Source organism: Paramisgurnus dabryanus, chromosome 17 (genome assembly GCF_030506205.2).
Source record: "Paramisgurnus dabryanus chromosome 17, PD_genome_1.1, whole genome shotgun sequence".
In the NCBI taxonomy this organism is placed as follows: Eukaryota; Metazoa; Chordata; class Actinopteri; order Cypriniformes; family Cobitidae; genus Paramisgurnus; species Paramisgurnus dabryanus.
The window spans coordinates 2,148,669-2,174,643 of record NC_133353.1 but is presented as its reverse complement, the minus strand read 5'-3'; the positions used below and the strand labels follow the sequence as shown (position 1 = coordinate 2,174,643).

General features: G+C 37.0%; 1 protein-coding gene and 1 long non-coding RNA gene across 14 annotated transcripts in view; both read right to left on the bottom strand.

The window, feature by feature from the left end:
* The window catches only part of nrxn3a (neurexin 3a), a 375,985-nt gene extending 360,552 nt beyond the window's left edge, over positions 1–15,433 (bottom strand). For all 13 annotated transcript variants that reach the window (XR_010525159.2, XR_010525160.2, XM_065244835.2 and 10 more), the window contains exons 1-5: positions 15,274–15,433; positions 9,623–10,821; positions 3,808–3,825; positions 1,801–1,830; positions 1,586–1,597 (exon numbers count right to left, since the gene is read on the bottom strand). Coding sequence is in view for 11 of the 13 variants with exons in the window: in XM_065244835.2 (XP_065100907.1) it covers positions 1,586–1,597; positions 1,801–1,830; positions 3,808–3,825; positions 9,623–10,319 (757 nt within the window). In the remaining 2 variants the exon portion in view is untranslated. The remainder of the gene's footprint in view (positions 1–1,585; positions 1,598–1,800; positions 1,831–3,807; positions 3,826–9,622; positions 10,822–15,273) is intronic.
* Positions 15,434–19,874: 4,441 nt separating this feature from the next.
* On the bottom strand, positions 19,875–22,090 carry LOC135733427 (uncharacterized). The gene is made up of 4 exons (XR_010526949.2): positions 21,821–22,090; positions 21,567–21,724; positions 21,162–21,238; positions 19,875–21,066 (listed from the first exon to the last, which is right to left on the bottom strand). It is a non-coding gene; the product is annotated as an uncharacterized lncRNA (long non-coding RNA).
* Between the last annotated feature and the right edge of the window lie 3,885 nt (positions 22,091–25,975).

The following is a 25,975-nucleotide window of genomic DNA, read 5'->3' as shown; positions in this document are numbered from 1 at the left end:
AGAGAGAGAGAGAGAGAGAGAGGGGGGGGGGCAGGCAGTGGCAGAAACCTTTTTACAATATGACAGGGCTTCTGATGCAAGGCAGGCAAATATGTGCTAATGCATCTGACTGGATATAATTTATTGTCTGTATGCCAGGTTCTTGCTGACTGGGCCCTGACTTAGCACTTAAAATGGATTGAGGAAAGAAAACAAAAGGGGAATTGAAACATATGCCTGAATTCACTTTAGTTTGGTAAATCATTCCTGTAGGCACCACTTAGAGGGTTCCCACACCTTAGTTAACTTCAAATTCAAGGACCTTTCAAGGACTTTCCAGGTCCAATACTCTCAAATTCAAGGACTAAATGTGGGGACAAATTAAAAATGAGAGTAAGGTTACATCGTGTTACCTTTTAAGATACATTGTTACAGTTCCCTTTCAAGGGAACTCGCACTGCATCACTGCGGTGACACTTTGGGGACGCCTCCAGTGGTAAGTGCATCTGAATGTGTATATCAAATTCAACCAATGGTGAGGCTTAACGACAAAGACAGGGTGACATCGGAGATAGGAAGTATATAACTATCTGAAATTTTACCAAAGACGGCGTTACAGGGACGCAGGAAGTATGGCAAGGGAGACGCAGCGTCTCGTTCCCTTCTCAGGGAACAACAGTTACATACGTAACCCGAGACGTTTCCATAAGTCAAACACAACTATGCAAAAAAGCATTTTGGTATGAATCAACATTGGCATATAAGCATTTAAAGCGAACAGTTTAGCACGTGTGATTAAAAGGCTAGAAATTTGATGATATTATCCTACACTACACAGGGAATAATATGGATTTTTTTTCCAGAAAACGTCTTGCATAAAATAGATTCAAGCACTTTCAATGACATGTATCTATCTATGTATATTTTCACAAACTTCCCAGGGCCTTCAATTTTTTTCCCCAGATTCACAAACGTTCAAGGATTCCAATGACCCATGGGATCCCTGAAGACCACACCCACAGCTCTTGTAATTTACTTTAGTAAGCTATATACTGTATGTTAGTATTATTACCTGAATGAAGTTTGTAGACTCTTGAGTTTTCACAAATGTAACTCAAACAAAACAGACCAGATTCCAATACTAAATGAACTCAGTTCTGCATCAGAAGCTCAACCATCCTTAAGCACAACTTATTGTAAGCATGCAGGCCTAAAAGACCATCTGCAAGATTCGCTAGAAAAATGTCTCTAAAAAAAAAGAAATATTTATTTCTTCCTTAAAAAAGAATAAAGAAGAGCAAAGGAAACACACAAACACAAAATGCATTGCATTTTTCTCCACATGCAAGATTCAAACCACAACAAACACTAGCATTATCAACTAAGATAACCCGACTAAATCACACTGTGAGAATTAAGTATTTTTAGCAGATGACACGAATGTCTGTGGTATATAAGACGTCATTCAGACTGCAGTCAGAATAGCCTTTGTGTACGCCTCTCATTTAATTATACTCTTAATCCAGGCAACCATAGTGAGCAGCTTTCAGCAAAAAACAAGGATGTAAACACAGAGCACAATTGAAGTAATAAAAAGGTTCTGTACCTTTACCCTTGGCTTTAGAAAAGAGATGAAAGATGGCGGAGAAATGCAGGGTATCCCACAGAAGGCAAGCATGAGGAAATATAAAGAAGCAGTTAAAGCACATCTATGCATTCGAAGTTCAGAGGCTGTAAAGTTTACAGCTCATATTATTCAATGCACAGCAATCCAGGCATGCAGTACTGTATATAATCACAGGAGAGGGAGACATGGCATACCTTGATCTGCCATCATCATGTGTGCAAAACCTTCAAGGAACACAACAGAACAAGAAACGTTTCTTTAGAACATATTGTACGCATATCATTTGTATACTATATACATATAACATTGCATATATGTGCGAATCAGACTTAGGAAGTTTAATAGTAAATAAAACAATAAGGTATGAATTAGCCATTACTAAAGGCCATTGTTAAGCTGCGCGCACACCGCATGCGTACACATTTACTTTAATGGAAGCTTGGCGAATTACAGCGACACAAGCGACTTTGACTGTTGGCGACAGGAAGTGGTTGTGTTAAGCTACACGACAAAGCTGAGAAAAGTTCTACTTTATGCAAATGAAGAGCTACTTTCGTTACTTAGTTTGCAGCACTTCAATCTTGGGCGCAGTAATATTGACGGAAGTTTGAGCGAGAGGGGGTCGGGGGAGTATTCAGGAGTGATGATGTTACTCCGCGTCGGGGGTAGAAGTGCTGCAAACTAAGTGCTTGTGTGCCATACAATATAGTTCTCATTTTTATCTGCCACGTTTTATTTTGTGCCACCATACTAACTCATCGAACTACTCATGTAACAGTCTTTAAATAGGGAAAACATGGAAGTGTTTAGTGGCTTCTAAATTCATCCCTGTTTGGATCCTAAGGAATGAATGGGGCTAGGCTAAATGCTAACACATTCATGACGCACTGTACAAAGATTAAGTGCACGCATTGAAAAAAGATAGGTATGTATTAATTCGTCCAAGTTGAGGTAAGAACATAGTAAAATATAAAAAAACTTTGGTGTTTTCCTTTAAAGAGACTGGCAACATACAACGACTTATTCGCTAAGGTGTGCACGCAGCTTTAAGGGGCAGTCACACTAGATTTTGAGCATGCAAAAATTTTTTGTACGTGACTGGGAATATGGGCGGGGAGTGCTTCATCAATAAAAGTAATATTAGAAATAATAAGGATAAGGAAGGTGACGTATCAGTTTTCTACTAGTCACACATCTCCACGTGATACGAAATCGCAGGTTAGGGTTCACCAAACTTTTGTAAGCTTCGCATGAGCTTGCAATTTTGGTCTGACCCAGTTGCATGCGTATTAATGGAAGTTAATGTAACGAATAGTGTAGTGTGACCAGCCCTTAGACATAATACCACATTTCTGTTATACATTTTATAATAGAACACTGAGGTGAATTAAAGGCGGGTGCATGATTTTTGAAAAACACTTTGGAAAAGGTAGTTGTGACAACTACCAAAAAACAATTGTAGCCAATCAGTTAAAAGGGGCATGTCTACTAACCGACATCGTTGCTTGGGTTGCGTACGTGTGGGGCGGGTCTATCAACAGAAGGTCCAGATTTTATTGGGGTAGGGATGGGTTTGTTAAGGTGATTTCAAATATCAACATTGGCTTTCAGAGATCATGCAACCCGCCTTTAATGTAGTTATTAAAGGGATAGTTTACTTTAAAATTAAAATTCTGTCAATTCCTGTATGATTTTCTTTTTTCTGATGAACACAAAAGAAGATATTTTGAGAAATGATGAAAAACACACAGCGTACAATGACCATTGCCTTCCATAGTAGGAATTAAAAATATGATGGAATTCATTGAGTACCATCAACTGTGTGCTTACCATCATTTATCAAAATATTTTCTTCATCATTTATCACAATACTTCCAAAATATTTTTTCCTACTATGGAAGTCAATGTCACTATCTGCTGTGTGTTTACCATAATTTCTCAAAATATCTTATTTTGTGTTCATCAGAAAAAAGAAATTCATACAGGTTTAGAACAACATGAGGATGAGTAAATGATGACAGAATTTTCATTTTAAAGTGAACTAACCCTTTAAGTATGTTGCTGTCATAAAAGGCACATGGATCAATTTTGGGGTTGCCATAGTAACTGACATGAAATCACATCAGTGCCATTCTATAAGAACTTAGATGACAGATGACATGAAAACTTTGTACCTTATGTAAAGTATACTATCAACTCACCTGGGATACTGTAGGCCTCTGGTTGTGTTGTGGCACAAAGAAAAAGAAAAAGAAAAAAAGGAGAGAGACATTGCAGCCATTAGAGCCCACTCAAATCACCTTTGCATGAATTCTATCATGCAAACTCGGACACACGTGCCAGCATGCACCAAGCAGATATCTGCCCTGTGCATGTATACAGAAACTCTCAAATACCCCTCCATCTGACTTCGGAGTCAGATCTGTGGTGTTTGACCCACCACGACACACCACCATCTACAGCAAGAGGTCTAGTACATCTTCTATGTCTTACACACTTTCCCAAATCCCACATCCACGCCTGGGTCATAAATCCAAACAGGCAACAGAACCTGTTCCCTTTAGAGAGGGATGTGGATTTATGAGACGCTGATGTTTGTCTAGAGCACTGTTCCATACTCAGAGCCTGGTAGCGTTCCCTCATATTGTAGACACACACTCGCTCTTTCATTTTCTTTGTCACAGGCCGCCTTTGGCACTGTCATGTTAGGCTTAACTGGCGGACTGACTCATTTTAATAATGCACTCTGGACCTTTCCCGAAGCAAAGGGCATCAACCCTGATAAACGGACATTGCGACGCTCCGTGTGAGGAAGAACTGCTGATCTACCGTTTTTCTAATCTGTTCTGGCACATGTTCAATCCGAGATCACCCAGATATAGTGATTTTATCAGTTTAATGTAAAGAACTACTGGAGATGTTTTTAGTGCTGGGCACAGGAAGGCTGAAAAACCAATTTATCTGTTGCCAATGCACAACTGCAGCTAATGCAGGAAATTAGGGGGGACCTGATGGGGTCTGCCTCCATGAAACGCTTTTAGTGCAGAGTAATTACGGCTACATTAGGCATTCATTTAGTGCTGTATGTGTTGGTGTCTGTACTGGCTAAAAATGCAATATGTTGTCTCTCATGGTCACTCATTTCCAGGACACGTTCCAGTGTGTAAGTGTGTGTCTGTCTGCTGTGCTTGTTAAAGTCTGGTACAGAACATTAAGTCCTTTGATGAGATGCATTAACCTGGTGGGGAAAATATTAGGACATGATTGGAACGTTGAGTTACTCCCGGGATGTGAGTGCTATGGTGCATTGATTGATGTGCTCAGCACTTGATCATGAAGTTTGGATGTCTGACTGGAATATTATCTTTTGCATGTACTGTTAAGTCTCCAAAATGACTTAGTTCCTCAGAAAGGGTCGGTAAAATCCGCTTACCCGATTCCTATCCCTACCATGTCTATATATTATAAATATAAATATTAATTTCTCCCTAGGGTTTTTTTCCCATTGGGTTTTCTCCTACACTGTAAAAAAAACTTTGCTGCCTTAAAATTTTTTGTTGAATCAACTCAGATTTACAAGTCATGTCAACAGAAATTAGTTGTCACAACTTATAAAATATTGTTGAGAAAAGTCAACTTAAATTTATCAGTTATAACAACTCACCTGAAGTTATAACAACTCATCTCTAGTCAAGATAAATAATAGTAAGTTGAAATGACTTGTAAATCCGAGTTGATTCAACAAAAATTTTTAAGGCAGCAAAGTTTTTTTTACAGTGTAGGGGGTTTTTAGTCCCAGGGAGAGTCAGCCAACTTTGGCTTAACTTAGCACTTTACTGTATACGTTACATTATTAATATGCTCGCTTACACGGTTTTTTATCCTTAGCCGCTATATTCTACTTCTTATACTATGTATTGATTTTCAATATTCTCCTCTACATCTACTCATGTAAAGCTGCTTTGCAACAATTAACAATTGTGAAAAGCGCTATATAAATAAAATTGAATTAAAATGAAGTTCGTACATTTGTGGATCTTGTTGATCGCTTGATAAAGTAGTTAAAGGGATAGTTCACCCAAAATTTTAAATTCTGTCATTATATACTCACACTCAAGTTGATTCAAACCTGTATACATTTTTTTTGTTTTGCTGAACACGAAGGTAGATATTTGTAATAAAGCAGGAAACAGGAGGACAATTGGTTTCCATTGTAGGAAAAAAAACTAATTTATATAGGTTTTTAATAGTGCTGGGCATAGAATAATCTAAATACAAAATAAAAGTAATATTTTGCATAATATATGAGTTTGTGCTATGTGTAAACATTATGTATATATAAATACATGGCATAACACAAATGCAACTTTGGAAATTATGTTGGTGACTAAAAGCTTCCAAAATAAACCAAAATAAAGTGCAGTGACCCTTTGCCTAGAAATTGCTAAACCGTATGTGTGTCATTTTTTCAAGAAGCTTCTTAAATTTTCTATTAAGGATGAATTTTAAAGCGTATATAAGGAGTTCATATTTAATCTGGGCTCTTATTGGCTGCTTTTTCTTCAATATTCAGTGTAAGTCATTTATTTCAAAAATATTATTTTTAAATAAAATTTTAGTTTTCTAATAACAAAATTAATCTGTTTGGCACGGGTATATTTTTGACTACAAAAGTAATTTTAAGCATTTAGCCATACACCTTCAGCTTAAATGATTTTTAAGATCATAGTTAACATTTTATTCAAGTGTGTCCAAACTTTTGGCCTGTACTGTATATATATATATATATATATATATTATGTTTATTTTTAGATATTCTATATTAACTATAAATAAAAAAAGATATATAAATAAAACATTTCTTAAATGTTTATATATGTATGTGTGTGTTTAAATATACATAATATTTACACACAGCACAAACTCATATATTATGCAAACAAAAAACTTTTATTTTGTATGAGATTAATCTAGAATCTAGATTAATCTATGCTCGGCACTAGTTTTTAACAACTTGAGGGTGAGTAAATGATGACAGAATTTCCATTTTAGGGTGAACTATCCCTTTTAGCAAGCATTACTTTAACAACCTAGTTAGGACAGAAAATATAAAATATTTTAAAGCCGTATCCATACAGTAAAAAGCAACTCTAAAGGCTTCCGATGCATTTGAGGCACTTTTAACATTTCGTTTCATTTGAATTAAAAACATGCGAGGAGATTTGTGAACAGCAGACACAAATTCAAACGCCATCCACATGGGAAAACAGATTGAGTATTTGTTTAGCTGCCAAATGTTTATTATACTAATCCGCCAAAAGATTATGCGCTTTCGCAAATGATGTAGCGTCGCGGCTACCGTGCTTGCCACGGAGCGAGGAACATACGCCACATCAACGACAAACAGTTCTGAGGCCATTTCAGCCATCTGGCCATCGAGAGAAGTGTCAAATTGTTGCTGCCGCTGCTATGGCAATTAGATTCAGTCAAACGTACGTAGAAGGCTAATGCTTAACACTTCAGATCAGCTTGCCATATGGCTCTGACCTGATATTTATTACCCATGTACAGATGTTCGAAATGTTTGCAGACACTTGAGATTAAGGAGAAATTAAGATTTCTGCGTTTAGATCAATGTGTTTAGATTTCACATTAAAGGATTAGTCAATTTTCTTTAAAAAATCCAGATAATTTACTCACCACCATGTCATCCAAAATGTTGATGTCTTTCTTTGTTCAGTCGAGAAGAAATTATGTTTTTTGGGGAAAACATTCCAGGATTTTTCTGATTTTATTGGACTTCAATGGACCCCAACAGTTAACAGTTTTAATGCAGTTTAAAATTGCAGTTTCAAAGGACTATAAACGATCCCAAACGAGGCATAAGGGTCTTAACTAGCATTTTTGGCAAGAAAAATAAAAAATATGTACTTTTACACAACTTCTTGTCTTCCTACGGTGCTGTGCCGAACCAGCGTGACCTCACGTAATTGCGTAATGACGTCAAAAAGTCACGTTACTTATATGAAACACACATTTTAAACAATAAACTGACACAAAGACATCCGTGACCTCTTGACGTGATGACGTATTACTTGAGGTCACGCTGGCGCGTCACAGGACCGGAGGAAGACAAGAAGTTGTGGTTTAAAAGTGCATATGTTTTATTTTTCTTGCCAAAAATTACAATCGTTTTGCTAGATAAGACCCTTATGCCTCGTTTGGGATCGTTTATAGTCCTTTAAAACTGCAATTTTTTACTGCATTAAAACTGTTAAGTGTTGGGGTCCATTGAAGTCCATTAAAATAGAAAAATCCTGGAATGTTTTCCTCAAAAAACATAATTTCTTCTCGACTGAACATTTTTGGATGACATGGTGGTGAGTAAATTATCTGGATTTTTTGTTAAGAAAATGGACTAATCATTTAAAACATGTTCGGGTTAGGTGCCGCACATATTGCAGAGCTTGTCAAACGGCCCCCAAGGTTTATTTATTTTTTTATGATTGGCTAAACTGATTCCCAGCATTCAAAGCCATCAAAGCTGCTTTTACTGTACATCTGGCTTTGCCCCTATCAGTTGACTGCAGGACCCAGTCGGGCAAACAAGATGGAGAGGAACAACAGCTGTAAATCAAGCACAAAACTCTGTGCTCTTTACAGCCTATAAATCTAAGCCTAGTGCCTGGCCTACTGCTGATGGCCGGCTATACATACTGTACCACCTTTCCTCTTCTACATACAACACTGTACTTGCATGTACATACGGCGCACATGCATTCAGATTCTTTTCATGGACAGTGTCCATGTTTTATACATTTTAATCACATCAGGTAATTGTGTAATTAAGGAGATAATCACTAGAGAGGTTGTGTCTACAATGAGGGTAACAACTCGTATGGCTCAGAGCACTGATCACCGATCAATCACCTAGCTTAAGCACTCCAATCACAAGGAAAAAAGTTTAGACCTAATCAAGATAAGATATACAGCCCAACCCTTGTCTGAATGATTTCTTGCTAATTAAAATGTAATATTCATTTAATCAGATAAAGATACTTTCTACCACATTGTACACTAAGCAGATGATTTTAAAGTACTTTAAAATAAAGAATACCAGTAATGCAGTCAAGTATGAAAAAACAAACAAGCACATGTTGTACCTTTCATTACCAGGGTCATCTAGCAGGATCTAAAACATGTTTCATGGGAAAGAACGCAAAGTTGTGATTGTCTTCTGTGCTACATGGTAAAATTCCCTTGGTTATCATTGCCCTTAAATGTAATAAATGTGCATACAGCAAAGCATTTAACTAGATGCCTCAAGGAACTGTTTAGCAAGGTAAAAAAATCTCTCATTAGCAATTTTAATAACAACACTGAATTGGGCTGTTTAATACAGCTTATTATCACCTGTCATTGATTCATTCTGTGTTGAAGAGGTGCAACAAGAAATCCCAGAGCTGTGAAATGGCCTCCTCAAATCCCCAGAGAAAACTAAAATGGCCACTTCAGAAAAAAACATCCAAAGCATCTAAAAAAGGCACCTTACATTGTAGCACCACCACCTACTCAGCCTGGCACGTTTAACACAAAAAGCTTGCACGAGACAACCGGCTTAGTGCGTCACAGAGTTAAAAACGCAGGCTTTGCTTGTAGTGCATTTCAATGACATTCATTTTCAATTGACCGTGAGAAGCGATGGAGGAATAGAGGTGGGTCGTATCAAAGCTAAATGAGAAATTCCCAAAACAAAACACCTGCCAAATCACAAAACAAATATACAGAAAGGCAGTTTTCTAGACAAGCCATTAATCTGGACCTCAGAGTCTGACCTTGCATTAAAAGACTTGAAGGTATGAAAAGGCCAAACATGAAGGATTCTGGGAACATTTAAATTTATGATGGACAATCTTGAAGGAAGTGGGTGCCTATTAATATCTTGTGAAATAGGGTATTCAAATATTTACTTCCTGTTATGATTTACTCAAGCAATGAAACTTAAAATTTCTTTACCTTCGCTGCAGAATCGGCCCACATATTCTGTCTTAGAACAATCACAAAGCGGTTCCCCATCAATAATAGAGCACGTCCCTCCGTTCTCGCATGGGTTCTCCAAGCAGACTCCCTCCATGTCCATGCGGACCCACTGGCTACTTAGCAGAGTAGGTTCCTTGTTATTGTACTTCAGTTCCCTGATAATTCCCTTAAACGACGGAAGATCCTTCACTGTTGGGAGAGTGAGCGCAGAAGTGCGAATATCTTGAGGGACTCCGCCCAGGAAGAGGTCGCTTACGATCTTCATGTACTGCCTTTGTGGCCGCACCTCACTCGATTTGCTCGCTCCGTCCAGACCCAGAACAGTTCTCAAGTTGTACCTGCTCAGGGTGGCGGAATGCCAGCTGCTGTCATTGACCCGCTTGTCGGATACGATGGTGGTCTCTGCGCAGTCGATGCTAAACTGCAACTGGAGCTTCCCTTCAACCACCATGAGTTGCAGGAAGTCGCAGTAGCCGCCATCGTCAAAGTACAGGATTAAGGCAGTAGACACGTCTGTTTTGAGCTGGAAGCTGAGGTCACTTCTGGTGCTGGCGTCCCAGCGGAGATAGCGCGCCCACTGGCCTTGCGACCCTGAAAACTCCAAGCCCGAGCAGGACCCAAGCACAGTACTGATCAGCAGCTGCAACTGGACAGGGAATCTGAAGAAATTCATTTTCAAAGTGCTGGAGCGATTGGGGTTATAATCCTGAACAGGAGGAAATCATTAAATTCGCTTTGGTTCAAAGGTCAGTATATCCAGAGTACATCCCACAGTATGCCCAGAGAAAACAGTAGAAGAGGTGAGATCGTCAACGCTGAGACAAAAATATCCTAAAAGAGGAGAGGGTATTAAGAGGGAGAACAGTCTTAAGTAACAGTCGTAAGGCCAATTACATTGCACAAGATTCCAAACTCTGTCTGGTGACGATCAAGGTTTTTTCCTTGGTTCCTGGAATGAATAAACTTGAAAAGACAAGTAGATGAGGTGGTGCGTGTCTGCTGAGGTGATGTTTTTCCTTCAGGTATCTCCTCAGACTTAACACACTCTCTCGATCATCCAGATAAGTCCTCCAGGTTGGACTCTTTTGATATTTTGGGAAACCAGCACAGTCTTCATGATGCCTTCTGGGTAATGTAGTCCACACTGTTTATCCGCCCTGTCTACTGCACACAAGCTGTCAAAATAGAAAAGCATCAAATTACAAATGAATTCGTGGACGTCTCATCCTATCTACTCTGCGTTTAGGATTCTCTTGTATGTAATATAATAATTAAAACATTGAATATTTATTTTGCATTGAACTTTTAATACGCAATATAATTATTTTATCTTTTTATTTTTTCTCATAATGTGTTATTCATCACTTATTGTTCTCTCAGATAAATTGCAAGATAACACTAAAGCCTAATTAAAAGTTTCTGTTTTTCAGGCTTTTTACCCAAAAGATTCTTCAAGTGTTATCGGTCATCTAGTGTGTAAATTACCAGCATTATTCACATGGCAGCTCCAGCTATCAGTCACTAGCAAAGAGCCAGCGTTTATCTGATGATGTGGAAAATTAAAAGGCTTTCTGCAGGATGCACAATGCATAAAAAGAATAATATTCATGTCCACATATTCCTATGACATATAATCCACATTATCAGTATCATGCTGTCGAATCACTCAGTAAAACGCATCATTTTAAACAAGCAGTGCTTCTTAGAAAATATTACATAATTATGTAAATAAGGGTGTGGCTATAATAAAAAATAATAAAAATAAAAGCAAACCAATAAATATGACTAATGCATGAAAATCAAAAATTTAAAAAATATTTAATGCACTCCTGGAAAATGTTTATTTTTAATGATCTAATTCATTTACAATTCGTAACATAAACTTCTAAATGCACAACCAAAATGTCACTCGTCTATAAATATGCCAGAAGACTCGCATGCTGAGCTGATGGTTGGCCTAAAACCAACACAGATTAGTAGGACTTTTGTCAAGGCAAAATGCAGCTACGGCTCCTCTTAACATGTGTCATCGACGTGCATAAATGAATAGGCTCCAATTACATGGCAACATGCGTGGTGTAACCCAATAGACATCTAATACGGCCTGTGTCTTTGCCAGTAGCGTAGGCAGCAGGTACAGCAGGACAATAGTGCTACCAGCCCACGCGATTCAACCAACCCGAAACACAATGCACGCCGTCAAAGGCAGATGCCTGCTCTACCTGCTGCAGAGAGAGACTGGGCACTTGTAACAGATACTCCATGTTGGCTCGCGCCCACACCCCGAAATATGGATGTGCTTTTTCTTTTTTTGTCAAATGAGGGCTTGCGGAAAGCTGGAGAGGTAAAAAGGCTAAACTGTGCACATCATTGTCCCCATTGATGCATGACTGACACACCTCACTGAGAACGACACACAACACCACAAAAAAAGCTCTTGCATTTGAGTCACATTTAAAAGGCAAGCAAATAGGAGAGGGAGGTGTAATGGTGGAAGGGGGCGGGGAGGGACGGTAATGATAGCAGGCCCAACCATTCATCAGACACAAAAAGCTAGGTTTTACCACAGGTGCCTCAATTACGGTCTGCCATTACACCAAAAAAGCTGCGACAAAATGTCCTCCAGTGCAGCCCGATGATATCATGGAGGCTTCGAGAGGAGGCGCACACCATTTAAGAGGCGTAACACAGAGCTCAGCTTTGCGCGTGACACGGTTGCCATCGAGTTTCTGTGTGGTGGAGGTGTGGGGGCGAGGAAAAGCTGGGCCAAAATGGATGACATCAGCGTCCGCTCGCCATTCTCCTCCTGGGCTGCCAGCCGGTGAGAGGGAGGCGTGAGGCTCCTACCTGGCCTCAGACAGCTACCCCTCTGTTGCCCAGATTGGGCACGGGTACCACCAGAACCCAGCAACTTGGGGGCAAACCGGCTCTGCGGCAGTCATTAACACAACATTACATCACTCTTTTTAAACACACTTACATTTCTGATGGTGTTCACTATATTCTATAATCATTAGCACAGGATTAGTTTATCATTTCTGACCGTATATCACTGTGGTAAGGGTGCGGCTTGTCTGGGTTTTATAGAGCTCTGATCAAGACAGAAAGATCACGTCACACTGCGGTGTATTGGGAGGGCAGCACACACCCGATGAGTGTTTTTGAGACTGAGGATTATACAACGCCAATAGGAAATATTTTTTGCTGCGACAGACATAAAAAGCGTTTTTTTTTTTTTTTGCAAAAATATTAAAATGCGGCCAAAAGGATACTCGTTACAAAATAATGAAGTATACATATAATTTATAATCCACATTTTTTTTAATACAATATTTTATACGTAACAAAAGTATTATCCTATATTTTTTCAACAATTATAAATGAAGTGCAAGTAATTCCAAATTATTCAAATTCCGTTTTCTTAAAATTATTTGTAGGGAAATAAGACATTAAGATAATTCCGCTCTTTTGGCTAAATTATGTAATGTGAGATTATAGTACAGTAACCGTAAGAACAAACCGATCCGAACACACAGACATATCCACATAATGAAAGGCGTTTACATTTAACAAATTATACAATTAAAATCTTAAAGGTATGTTTTCAAATGTATGTAATATATATATTTTTTTAAAGCCCAAATAAATAATTGTTAATATTAATAATGTTATTAAAACATTTGCTTTTTTCCAAAATTCGTTAAAACAATATATATACATTAAACAGGCCCTTTGGTCTGAGATATATTTGTTTCAAACTGGATATATTGCAGCCTACCATTTTTCAAGCTGGTGATATTAGAATTAAATATACTTAAATGTCATACAATCCTAAACGCAATAAAAAATATATAATGAAAGGCTAAATAAAAACAATAAATTGCATAAGATACAAATACATTCGGGCAATAAAACGCAAGACGTGCAATTATATATAATATACACACCCACATCTACACACACACAGACACACACACACACAACAATATACGAATTAATATTTGAGGACATTGCATAATCTTAAGGTCACACACACAACACAAATGGGGAAACACTTGGCGAATTTAAAAACGTCGAAAATTTGTGCGATGTATTATGTTAAAGCATAAGCATTCGTTAATTTTTATTTCTACTAGTGAAATTCGTGGATAAAGAATAAAAAGGCCCGGCTCAAATATGATTTCCCCATAATTTCAACATTAACGATACTTTATGTGTAGTTCTTTTAAATATTGTAAATAATTAAAACACAATTATAAATACACGGTGTGTAGAACCCAGAGATAATTTTAACAAAAACATGACATGTATTACAAATGTCGATGCCTGAATAGCATGTATTTAAAAGGAGTGTTTGAGGGTGTGCTGAATAAATGCCTTTGTGTGATTGTGGATTTTAAGCAAGTCCATTAAATTCTGGAAGATCTAAAATGACCCACTACAAATTGATTATAGTGAATTAAGATATTATAATAATGTGCCGCACACTTGACCGTTTACACAAAAGACAAAAGAGCTGAATCTGCCTATTAAGGAAGCAAATGTGCCCAAAATCCTTTTTAATATTTCCTTTGTATTTAGATTATTATATATCACAACCAGACTATTATTTATAGGCCTATCTAATAATTCAAATGGGTTTGAATTTATTTAATTCCAGTGTGTGAGAATTCTCTGCATTTACATCATATAGCTTAGAAATAACATACATATAATTCATATAATATAAAAATGTATCAGGCTAATTTTACTACATGTTGTAGTGAAAAAATAAATGTAACCAAAAAGCAATCGGGGGTTTTTAAAAGATATTTGGTTTGACAAATAAATTGAATGAAAATTGAGCTGTTTTGTTCGTCTGACCAGTCCATGTCTAGGTGCATTCAAACAGTATAAACTGAAGGATGGAGCTGCAATGGGCATGCGTGGTGTTTATGTTGAGTGGCATTTGAACACGATGCCCCCTGCATGGACTCAACAGACACCTGAGAACTCTTATTCATTATTCACAGCTACTTTGACAGATTAAGAAAAACAGGACTCCTGGGATCAAAGCGCCAAATTGTTTGTTTCATATCCAATGACCTTTATTTCCGCGAATACTATCAAACACAGGCCTATTTGTCTAATTTAAATACTAAATAAACGAAATATCCCGTGTTATTATTATTATTATTTTTTTGTATATTCAAACGCATTGAATCCATATTTTTCCCCTCAGATTTTCCTCTCCGCCTCTTGCAAACCGGTCAACTGTGACTGAATTTTTTAGTTAATCCACATGGGGTCTATGCTGGTTTGTAGAGAATGCCTGGTAATCTTTAAAGCACAATAAATAAACACGTACTTGTACTTTTCTAGCTCGTCAGCCTGTGTAAAACATGCTTTTATTCCTAACGGGCCCTCAATAATGCAGTTTACATATTTATTTTGCGCTTCTCAACGAAACAACGTGATGGCAACGTGAAACCCGTCACAATCTTTACGTAAATAAAAATATAAAATCCACAACACTAAAAACATTGTAAAAGGAAGTCAACAATAGTATAATCGAAGTCAGCGATGAACTTAAAACATCCTAGCGACCTGTCATTGATTCTCTACCCCCAAAAAAGAAAGAGACTAACCTTAGTTCTCGTTAAAAAATATCCCGACGCGTAATAATCCACATTACATTCCCAACAGGGTTTTATTTGGTCCACCTGACTAAAAATAACTGGCTTTGGCGGTCTTTTTTACCCGCGTGCACTTTTCCTCGTTGTGTGCTCGAGTGCAGTTACAGAGAGCCGCGCGCTCAGTGCAACTGATGGGCGATCACGAGATTTCCACACACTCGCGGCGCGCCCCGCCTTCCTCCTGCCGCGAGCCTCGCGCCATTTAAAGGTGTAGTGAAATCAGGAACAACTTCACTTAAACAAATGAGTTACTGTTTGATGGGATATATATATATATATGCGTTTAATGTATCAAAAGAAACACATTAAGTCAGTGAAGTCATCAGGTTTGCAAACGACCTGCCGATTCCACACGTTCCCTCAAAGAAACGCGTCATATTGTCTTAAATCGTCGACATTATCTATTCAAAAGACGAATTGGCAATAATATTCAGGATAAATGTAAAGTATGTAATTAAACACAAAAAAGCACGGAGAGGTTTCTGTAGACTTTATACGGCTTGAGGAAGGCAGCTGTCCTTGGTGCTGAACTTTATCGGACATTATCAGTTGCACAAAGACACAGAGTTTCGCATTTTGCAACAGTATAAAGCTATTTTCCAAATAGTTTGCTAATTTAAAGGAACGTGAGTGAAATCTACACGCTTCAAAACTAACATTGCGATCAATAGGCGTTGACCATGCCATTGATTTGTAGCCCAAATGATCCAATCATAGATCCTACAGAATATTGAGCGCATCTCAGTGCTGAATGGATCGGGCCACTCCAGTCTGCATCTAAAGTGTTTAAGGCATTGAGCTAGATCACAAAGCCAGGGTTAGTGTGCTGCAAGAAAGGGATTCTCCAACAGATATAATAGCTAAGGTCCCATTTGAGATGGCTATGTTCTGGTTTCATTCACTAAACGAGTGTGGGTCTTGACTCACGATTAAGAAAAGTTAAGGCAGACCCTGTACAGAAGAGAATTGACACTCTAGACTCCCTTCACCTTTTTACCCAACCAGACCATGTGGCAAATCACAACAGTTTTTTTGTCTCACACCCCTGTGGCCCTGAGCTTATGCAAATTTAATGACCATTTATCCACTGCACTATTTGAAGACTTGAACAAATACAGACTTTCAGAGCATCTGCCACATGCTGCACTCTCCATGCGTATTCGAAGTGATGTTGATTCAAAATAGAAAAGTAAATGATTGTTGAAATGTACATGCTTCACTATATACACGCCCGGAAGCAAAGAAATCAGTACACAAATATTATCCCCACCAAATGGTAAGCATCTCAACAAATGCAACGTAAATACATGCTATTATAAAGCCTACTCGTAAAGATAATGAGAAATGTGCCTCACAGGAATTTTTAATTTGATAGTATAATGTCAGCCACCTGTTGTCATTCAATATGACTTTCAGATCAAAGCTGATAATGCAGACATTATAGGGTTCTATGCAATAAAATAAAACAAGAACATATGTCAGACTTTGCAATTCTTAACAATCCCACATGTTGTAAAACAGCGCAGTAAACCTGCACAAGAGCTACAAGCACCGTCATCACATGCAGTACAAAAAGAGTTTACAGGATTGTATTCTACAGATATCGATTTCTTCAGTTAATTCATAAAGGTCTCTGCTGTTCTTTTTCAATTAAACCTGGAAGCTGCCTGGGTCAAGTGGATCAATGTTGCGCCTGCAGGTATGAGTTCAGAGCAGATTTACTTAGATTGACTAAGTAAACAACATATTGACTGACACGCTCACTCTCCCCGGCTTCCTGTGTTGCAAGTGATGACACAAGCTAAAAAGACAGCATGCTGCGGAAGACTGACAGCTCTGTTCTCATATTCTGTTTAACTTTGGTCTGACCTATGGAGTCATTACCTCCAGGGTTACTTTTAACTTGGTCTTTTTCTGTTGGAGTTTAATGAGTTTGCATTTTTTTTTTTTTTTTTTTTTTTTGCTGGCTGCTTGTTCTTAGTTGAGCTGGGGTCTAATTCTCTTTCACTTAGGTCAAGTGTCAGAAGAAAATCAGACTAACAACAACATAAGCTTTGTAGTAAAAGAGCGATGAGTAGGAAAAAAACTCCATTGCATAACAGCTGGTCCAAGTGTGAAAGTTCTGTTGCATGATTTACAGTCTTAGTCTGATCCAATCAGAACCCAACATTTAAAAAAATCAGATAAACAGAGAAAAGCTTCCTGCCAAGGACCAGCAATGCCAACGCATGAGAATTTGTACATATTTTATGAGTTGGATTATTCGTATTAAGTCATACGACCACATTCGGAATTCTTTGTACGATTTTCCTTGACCCCTGTAAAGTTGGGGTTAGGTACAGGATTAGGGGTTTGGTGTCGTGTTGTTTTTTCATGAGAATCATAACATTTTGCACGATTAAATTTGTATGAATTCATACATATTAGCCAACTCGTATAATATGTACGAATTCTCGTGAGATCAGGCTGGCAATGCTAACCCTGTATCACGAAAATTATGTGCCTATAGTCACGTAAACTTGTGAGTCTTTTCCGTGACACTGACACGTTTAAATTATGTACGTATAGTCACGTAAATTTTTGAGTCTTTCCGTGACACGTTTTTTTGCGTGAACATGTCACGTATTTCCGTTTAGGTGTCACTGTCACATATTTTTGCTCAACTGTTTTATCCTATTTTTAACAATTGACGCTTTGGTTTAGGGTTAGTTTTGGTGCACTGTCAGAAAAAAAAGTACAAAACTGTACCCTTTTGTACCTTTACAGTTATATAAACATAATACAATGTTGTACCTTTTGAGGTACATAACTGTTCCTTAAGGATCTATTGTTTACCTTTAAAGGTACAGTTAACTGTTTGTACCCCTAAAATTTAACTGGAACAAAATTGTTCCTTAAGGTACATAATAGGGTATAATATTTGTACCCCTCAAGGTACAACATTTCAATGTGTTGTATTACTCATAAAGGTACAAAAAGGTACCTTTTAGGGTACCACCCCAGCGACAGAAAAAGGAACAACTTTGTACCTTTTTCTGACAGTGTGTTTGTGTTAGGATGTCACTTTAAGTATTGGTTTATACCGTTTTTTCATGATTTATTTTTTATACTTTATGATTTTTAAACCATTGTTGCCTGGCATCAGGAATAGAGCTGGGTTTGGGTAAGAATGTAATTTTATGTAAATCTAACCCTATCAAAAATAAAGGTACAAAGCTGTCACTGGGGCAGTACCCTTTAAAAAAGGTCCTAATATGTACCATTTATGTACAAATATGTATCTTTGAACTGCCAACATTTGAAGTACTAATATGCACTCTTTGGGTACTGAAAGGGTACTGTCCCAGTGACAACTTTTGTACCTTTACTTCTGAGAGTGAAACTGAAGCATCAATGGTAAGAAAATTACCGTGGCCTGGAAAGGCAAAAATAAATTACAATGGTAAATTACTTATTTACAATATTAAAAACAAATTTACAAGTTTTTTTAACAAATTTACAAGTTTTTTTTAACAAATTTACAAGTTTTTTTAACACATTTACAATGAGTGAATAAATGTACAAGTTTTCTAAACAAATTTACAATGATTGAACAAATTTACAAGTTTTTTAAACAAATTTACATGTTTTTTAACATATTTACAATGAGTGAACAAATGTACATGTTTTTTAACAAATTTACAATGAGTGAACAAATTTACACGTTTTTTTAAAAATTTACAAGTGTTCAAACAAATTTACAATGAGCGAACAAAATTACAAGTTTTAAAACAAATTTACGTTTATTACGGAAAGGGTAGGTACAATACGCTGACGTCACGCATCTGAGCCTCCGGTGGGAGGAAACCCGGAAGTATCGCCGTGAATCACATGAGAGTTGTGAATGCGATGTTGTGTATTAGGCTGTACATAATATTAACGGAAAGAGAGTGATAATATATAACCTTTCATCGCTTCCGAAGTGACTAAAAGGGATATTGGACCTTATTTTCAGGTAAGTGAAATAGTTTTAGTTAGCTAACGCTAGCTTTCCAAGTTGCACACGTTTTGGATGGCAGTTATCAAAATAATTCACTGACTTTCTCATTAGATTACAGACAACACGAGAGGGTGCTTCAAACTTTTTGGACTGCATTGTTCGTTCGCTCCCGGGGTTACATAGACTGAAACGGGGAAGCGTGACGAGTTTGTTTACATGGTGCTGTAAACTTCAACCCAGGAGGACACTATCAGAGGAATCACAGGGATAACATGGTGTGATTTTTTTTGTCAAAACCAGAACTGACTTCCGAATCCACCTGGAACGCATTTACTTTGATGGAGATGTGGGCGGAGGCTAAACCCTCCAAATAGTATATTTAGAGAAATGGAAGTCAGTAAAAATTAAGTTGGACTCGTTTTTTAACTACTGGCTGCTTAACACATGCTTATAAACCCAGGAATAGCACACACACTTCTAACAGACATGCAATGCACACATTAGATACGTGTTAAGTAAATAACTGTACAGTTTTAGAACAACTCATTTCTACATTAAAGAAACTTAATTTCACTCATTGTTCAAAATATAGTTTTATTTATAAATGAACTTCAATGTATATTGTCTCAAGTATGAAAAAATATATATGTACATTTTTAGAACCAAACATATTTACATTAAAAGCCAGTGGGTACTAACACACTTTTTTACACAGGGCCATGTAGTTTTGATTTTTTCCCTTAATAATAAAAACCTTCATTTAAAAAATGCATGTTGTGTTCACTTGGGTTTTATTTTTTGACTAATATTTGAATTTGTTTGATGATCTGAAACATTAAAGTGTGACAAATATGCAATAATAACATGGGAAATCTGGATGGGGGCTAACACCTTTTCACACCACTGTATATACATTTGTTCCAATGTATATTTTCTATCTACTGTACAAATTGTAACAATAAAGCAAAGTAAAAACATTTTAATGAAAAACGTTTGTTTTTGGGATTAAAGTAATTTTTCACCCAAGATATAGATGGTTTGTTTTTTCACTGGAACAGATTTGGAGAAATTAAGCATTACATTGCTTACAATGGGATCCTCTGCAGTGAATGGGTGCCGTGAGAATGAGAGTATTTAACACAAACTATGATTGTGTTTATGGTGTGCAATATAGCGTGTGTTCATGTTTTGTGTGTAAAAAAAGACAATATTTTTCACATACTCTCTAGCGCTGTTTTTACTTTACTAAAAACGAGCTGATGTCTTCCTTGTTCTATAAAGTCCCTCCTTCAGAAATACCTATCGAGTTCTGATTATGTAGTTTGTTTAGTGTGCTGTGATTCAACAGCAGCTTAGTAGAGCCACTTGAGTTTAGCTGGCGACTGACATATTCCAGTGGGCAGAGGTTAGTAAAAAACTCTTCTTTGGATGTCATTCAATCGAGAAGTAGAGGGCTGTAGTCCAAACTGGCCGTTTGCTATAGGCTTTGAAAGGGAAATTCTATTAAAGAAAATATATCGCTTGGTATAGAATTTTGAGCTTTATAATTTTACAGATATTATTTATGCTCTAACAGCAACATTACACACCAACTAAAGTTTAAAAAATGGGATCAGGATAAACGGGACCTTTAAACCTTACAGCTAAATCTGTGGCAGAGAAACAAGAAAAAATGATCCAAGACACAAATGTTGCGATAATCTTCCATAATAGGAGATGTTTCCAGGTAACCATAGTCTTGCAATGCCCCAGAACCACTGTTAGATCTGTGTATTGAGAAAGAGGAGAAAATTACATGTAAAAAAAGAAAGATCAATGAAGTCATGAGATTTATTTGTTCTAATTTTCATCAATGAATTACATGCTTAATTTTTTTTCTGCTCAGGAAACGAATGGTGGTCCTCCTCTTCTTCCTTTAGTGTTTCAATATCACAGACACTGGAAATTAACATAATCATGATTTCAGTCTTGGCAGTCTATCTATCTATCTATCTATCTATCTATCTATCTATCTATCTATCTATCTATCTATCTATCTATCTATCTATATGACATAAATGACAGTTTGCTTAGGCAACATTAGAGTTTTTGTAATATGATAAAACATTACAATACTGTCACACTCAGAGAGGTTTAAATGATTAAATGAAAATATAATTTATAGTATAAATATAGGTAATTTTAACAAATCGTCTCATTAGTCACTACATAAAATCCTAATCTTTTAAAGATTATTCAGATTATATAATCGAACAAGTTAACGCACCCTTGATTCCTCTGAAGTGTCCTCCTGGGTTGAAGTTTACAGCACCATGTAAACAAACTCGTCACACTTCCTCGTTTCAGTCTATGTAACCCCGGGAGCGAACAAACAATGCAGTCCTGATTAAAAAGTTTGAAGCACCCTCTCGTGTTGTCTGTAATCTAATGAGAAAGTCAGTGAATTATTTTGATAACTGCCATCCAAAACGTGTGCAACTTGGACAGCTAACGTTAGCTAACTAAAACTATTTCACTTACCTGAAAATAAGGTCCAATATCCCTTTTAGTCACTTCGGAAGCGATGAAAGGTTATATATTATCACTCTCTTTCCGTTAATATTATGTACAGCCTAATACACAACATCGCATTCACAACTCTCATGTGATTCACGGCGATACTTCCGGGTTTCCTCCCACCGGAGGCTCAGATGCGTGACGTCAGCGTATTGTACCTACCCTTTCCGTAATAAACGTAAATTTGTTTTAAAACTTGTAATTTTGTTCGCTCATTGTAAATTTGTTTGAACACTTGTAAATTTTTAAAAAAAAAACGTGTAAATTTGTTCACTCATTGTAAATTTGTTAAAAAACATGTACATTTGTTCACTCATTGTAAATATGTTAAAAAACATGTAAATTTGTTTAAAAAACTTGTAAATTTGTTCAATCATTGTAAATTTGTTTAGAAAACTTGTACATTTATTCACTCATTGTAAATGTGTTAAAAAAACTTGTAAATTTGTTAAAAAAAAACTTGTAAATTTGTTAAAAAAATTATAAATTTGTTTAAAAAGTTGTAAATTTGTTTTTAATCTTGTAAATAAGTAATTTACCATTGTAATTTATTTTTGCACCCCAAGGCCACCGTAGAAAATAGGACAAAACAGTTGAGTAACAATTGCGTGACAGTGACACGTCAAACAGAAATGCGTGACATGTTCACGCAAAAAGGCTGGAAAACGTGTCAGTGTCACGGAAGACTCACAAATTTACGTGACTATAGGTACGTAATTTCGCGATACTGGGTTGGCAATGCAGTATAGTAAAGCATCCACAATTGATCCTAAAACAATTAAATTAAAAACATTCTTTCTAACCAAACACTGCTAATGTCTGACCGAAACATGCAAGAAATCAAAATCTTTTGAATATATTCCCAAATATCTATTTTTAGAAAATTTACACTTTTGCTTTTAGAAAAGAGGTGAAAACATCATTGTTGTGTAATATTTGTGTGTGGAGGAGGGTCTGATAAAGTGTGTAGCATTGTGCAGCGACTTGTCAGTGTGTTTATTGTACGTGAGATACAGGCAGAATGGCATGAAGAAAAAGGAGAAACAGGGTGGGAGAAGACAATTTGACAGATAGAAACAAAGAGACAGAAAACAGGGAAAAAGAAAGAGAGATAACATACTGAGTCACTGGAGCATCCACTGACATTTCCTCTGAGATTTCCACATTCATCAAGCAAGATCTCCATATCGCACATCTCTCTCTCTCTCTTTCTCTCACTGTGATCAACCTTCTGTGAGCATCTGCTCAATCTCTCCGTACTGAAGCTGTGGTGGAGAAAGAGCACTTGTGCAAGATATCTGTGCCTCATATTTACTGTCTGATTTACCAAACTTTTGTTATTTCAGAACCCAGTGTTTATAGTACATGCTTGATTTTTGTTTCCTACAAGTAAAACATAAATACATCTGTATAGTAATTCTAACTGAGCCTTCGATTTTTATTTCCTTCCTTACAGTATACACACAAACTCTAGGTTGTTTGAACACATGGTTGGTTCATCTACAAACTTAAAGGTAGGGTAACACATTTTGAAAAATGCTAACGGTAGCCGCCTAGCAATGAAATCCCGATCCCACCCTCAAGTCAAATCGCTCTCCAAAGTCACGCCTCTTTCCAAACACATGAACACGCAAAGATCAGACGGTCACGTCTCATGTCTCATTCACCAGTGAGAGAACTATGCAGTACAAAGTGAATAACACTTCCAAAATAACCAACATAAACAACTGGTTTACATCAGAATTAGTTTCAGCACACGTTCGGTTGTGTAGACGTAGTAACTATATCGTTATGCTAATCCGTAAACGAACACAAATTTCATAAGCAACACAACGTTTCATCAAAGTAGAATATCTGAATCCATCTCAATACAAACATATCGCGTACCTACCTTACCAAAATAAACAGTGCAATGACCCTTTCAGACTCTTTGCCTCCTGTAGCTGTTTGCATCTCGTGGTAAAGCAGTAAAGTTACTGATGTTAATTTGGATTTTTGCTCTTGCTGATCCAGGCAGTTTTTGCTGTTGTTGTTATAAAAGATGCATTTAGTTTTGTTGCTCCTGTGTAGGTTGTCAATTTAGCAGAAAAGTTTGCTGTTCTCGCTGTTTACAGACAGCGCGCACGTGAACGCGCCGATGACGTATGGTATCTGCGTGGACTTGCTGCGCGGTGGGAATTCAAATTACGCTTACGTATGAGGGACATAAAAGGAAACGTCCGTTCGGACCGAAATCTATGATTTGTTGAACATTTTTTGGTCCTACGCCTTTCACAGATGACATAAATTTTTACAAATACATTTAAACAACTTAACACAGTGATTGCTATCAGGATGTGAGGAGACTTTTAACCAGCATAACTAAAAATGTTTCAGGATCAAATCTGTTACCCTACCTTTAACCAGTCTACACTGTCACCTTCATATACATTGAAGGTAAATATTGATAAAAATGTATACATATCTGTACCTAAATGGTACATATTAGGATATTTTCAAAGGATATTGCCTTAGTGAAAGCTATGGACCATTTGTCTGACAGTGTATGCTAATTTAAACCAATATTGGGGTTTGCCCTTAAAAGAACACTCCACCTTTTTTTTTTTTAAATATGCTCATTTTTCATTTTTGGTGTAATAATCAAGGACTTTGCTGATATAACATGGCTGCACGTGGCACAATATTATTACGGAACAGAGGAAAATAGTCCCCTTAGTAACTTTCAATGGCAGGGGACTATTTCGGAGCAGTGCGTAATATCAGTACACCTGCTGCAGCCATGTTACAGCAGCAAAGTTCTTGATTATTACGCCAGAATGAGAGTATAGTTCCTAGCTATACTGGCCTAGAAATTGCAACTTTTAATTTTCCGTCTGTCTTAGTACACGATGTAACTACAGAAGAGTCAAGTTTTAAATAGGAAAAATAATGAAACTCTATATGGTTATTTTTTAGAGTGACGCTAATGGTCTAATCACATTCAATGGATTGTCCTAAGCTAAGCTAAAAGTGGAAGACCCAGACCCAGAGATTAGCTTAATGGATTTCAAAATGGTAAAAACCAAATGTTTAACTCTAGGGGAGCTGGAAAATGAGTGTCCCTTTAATATACCCAACTACTAGTTAAAACAGCCCAGTGTTTTTAGAGTGCACATACACAAAAGTGTCAGTTTTCTCCAATAAAGTAATAGCCAAAAATTGCCTTACATCCATCAGTTCCTAAACTATCTCAATTTGTCCTTATAATACAAAATGCAAAAAGACCAAACAAAATGCAATTGTAATAATGATATGGTTTATAGTAAGAATGTCTAATGGATGCAATTATAGGCTTTGTTTATTTCTTACTACCTACATTATTTTGTAATAATAATAATAATGATGATATATAAACCAACCGTTAAAGCAACAAATTTTACATTACAAAGATATAAAACATAAATCCTGACAATGAAATTAATTTGATTCTGTTTTCAATGTTTTGTTTTTGGGTGTTGATTCAAGATTTTTTCCCTATACCAGTTCTCCTGCATAAAGACTCCAACATGTGGACTGCAGAAAGTCTAACTTCTCTCTCTCTCTCTCTCTCTCTCTCTCTCTCTCTCTCTCTCTCTCTCTCTCTCGTTTTCTTTCAAAAGAAGAATGCGCATCACCCAGTTGCTTGGAATGTAGACATTATCAAAGCTTCATTTCCTTTATGTGTGGGTGGCTCATTACTCGCCCTGACATCATGAGTGCATTTCACCAGACACGTCCTGTCCCTGGATCGCTCCAACTTCCATTACATTTCCCAGAACTGATTCTATAGAGATAATCTCACACTGGCTACTCTCGTCTTTCCAAATCCGTAATCTGACTTCATCAACTTCCTCCTGCTATCCTGCTCCTGTCTCCCAATCTTTGAAAGACTGAGGAGAAAACTTCTCCATTTCATTTTCTCATCAAGCTCGTACTCGTCTTCTCTTAACCTTCAGTGAAAACTCTTTCCAAGAACCAGATTAGACTTGGAATTAAGCTTTGAGTGAGAAAAAATAAACAACAATGAAGCAAAGTGCACACCTCTCCATTTGGTGCCGTTTTGTGTGAACGGTGGATCGTTCCTCTCGACTCCAAAGTGTG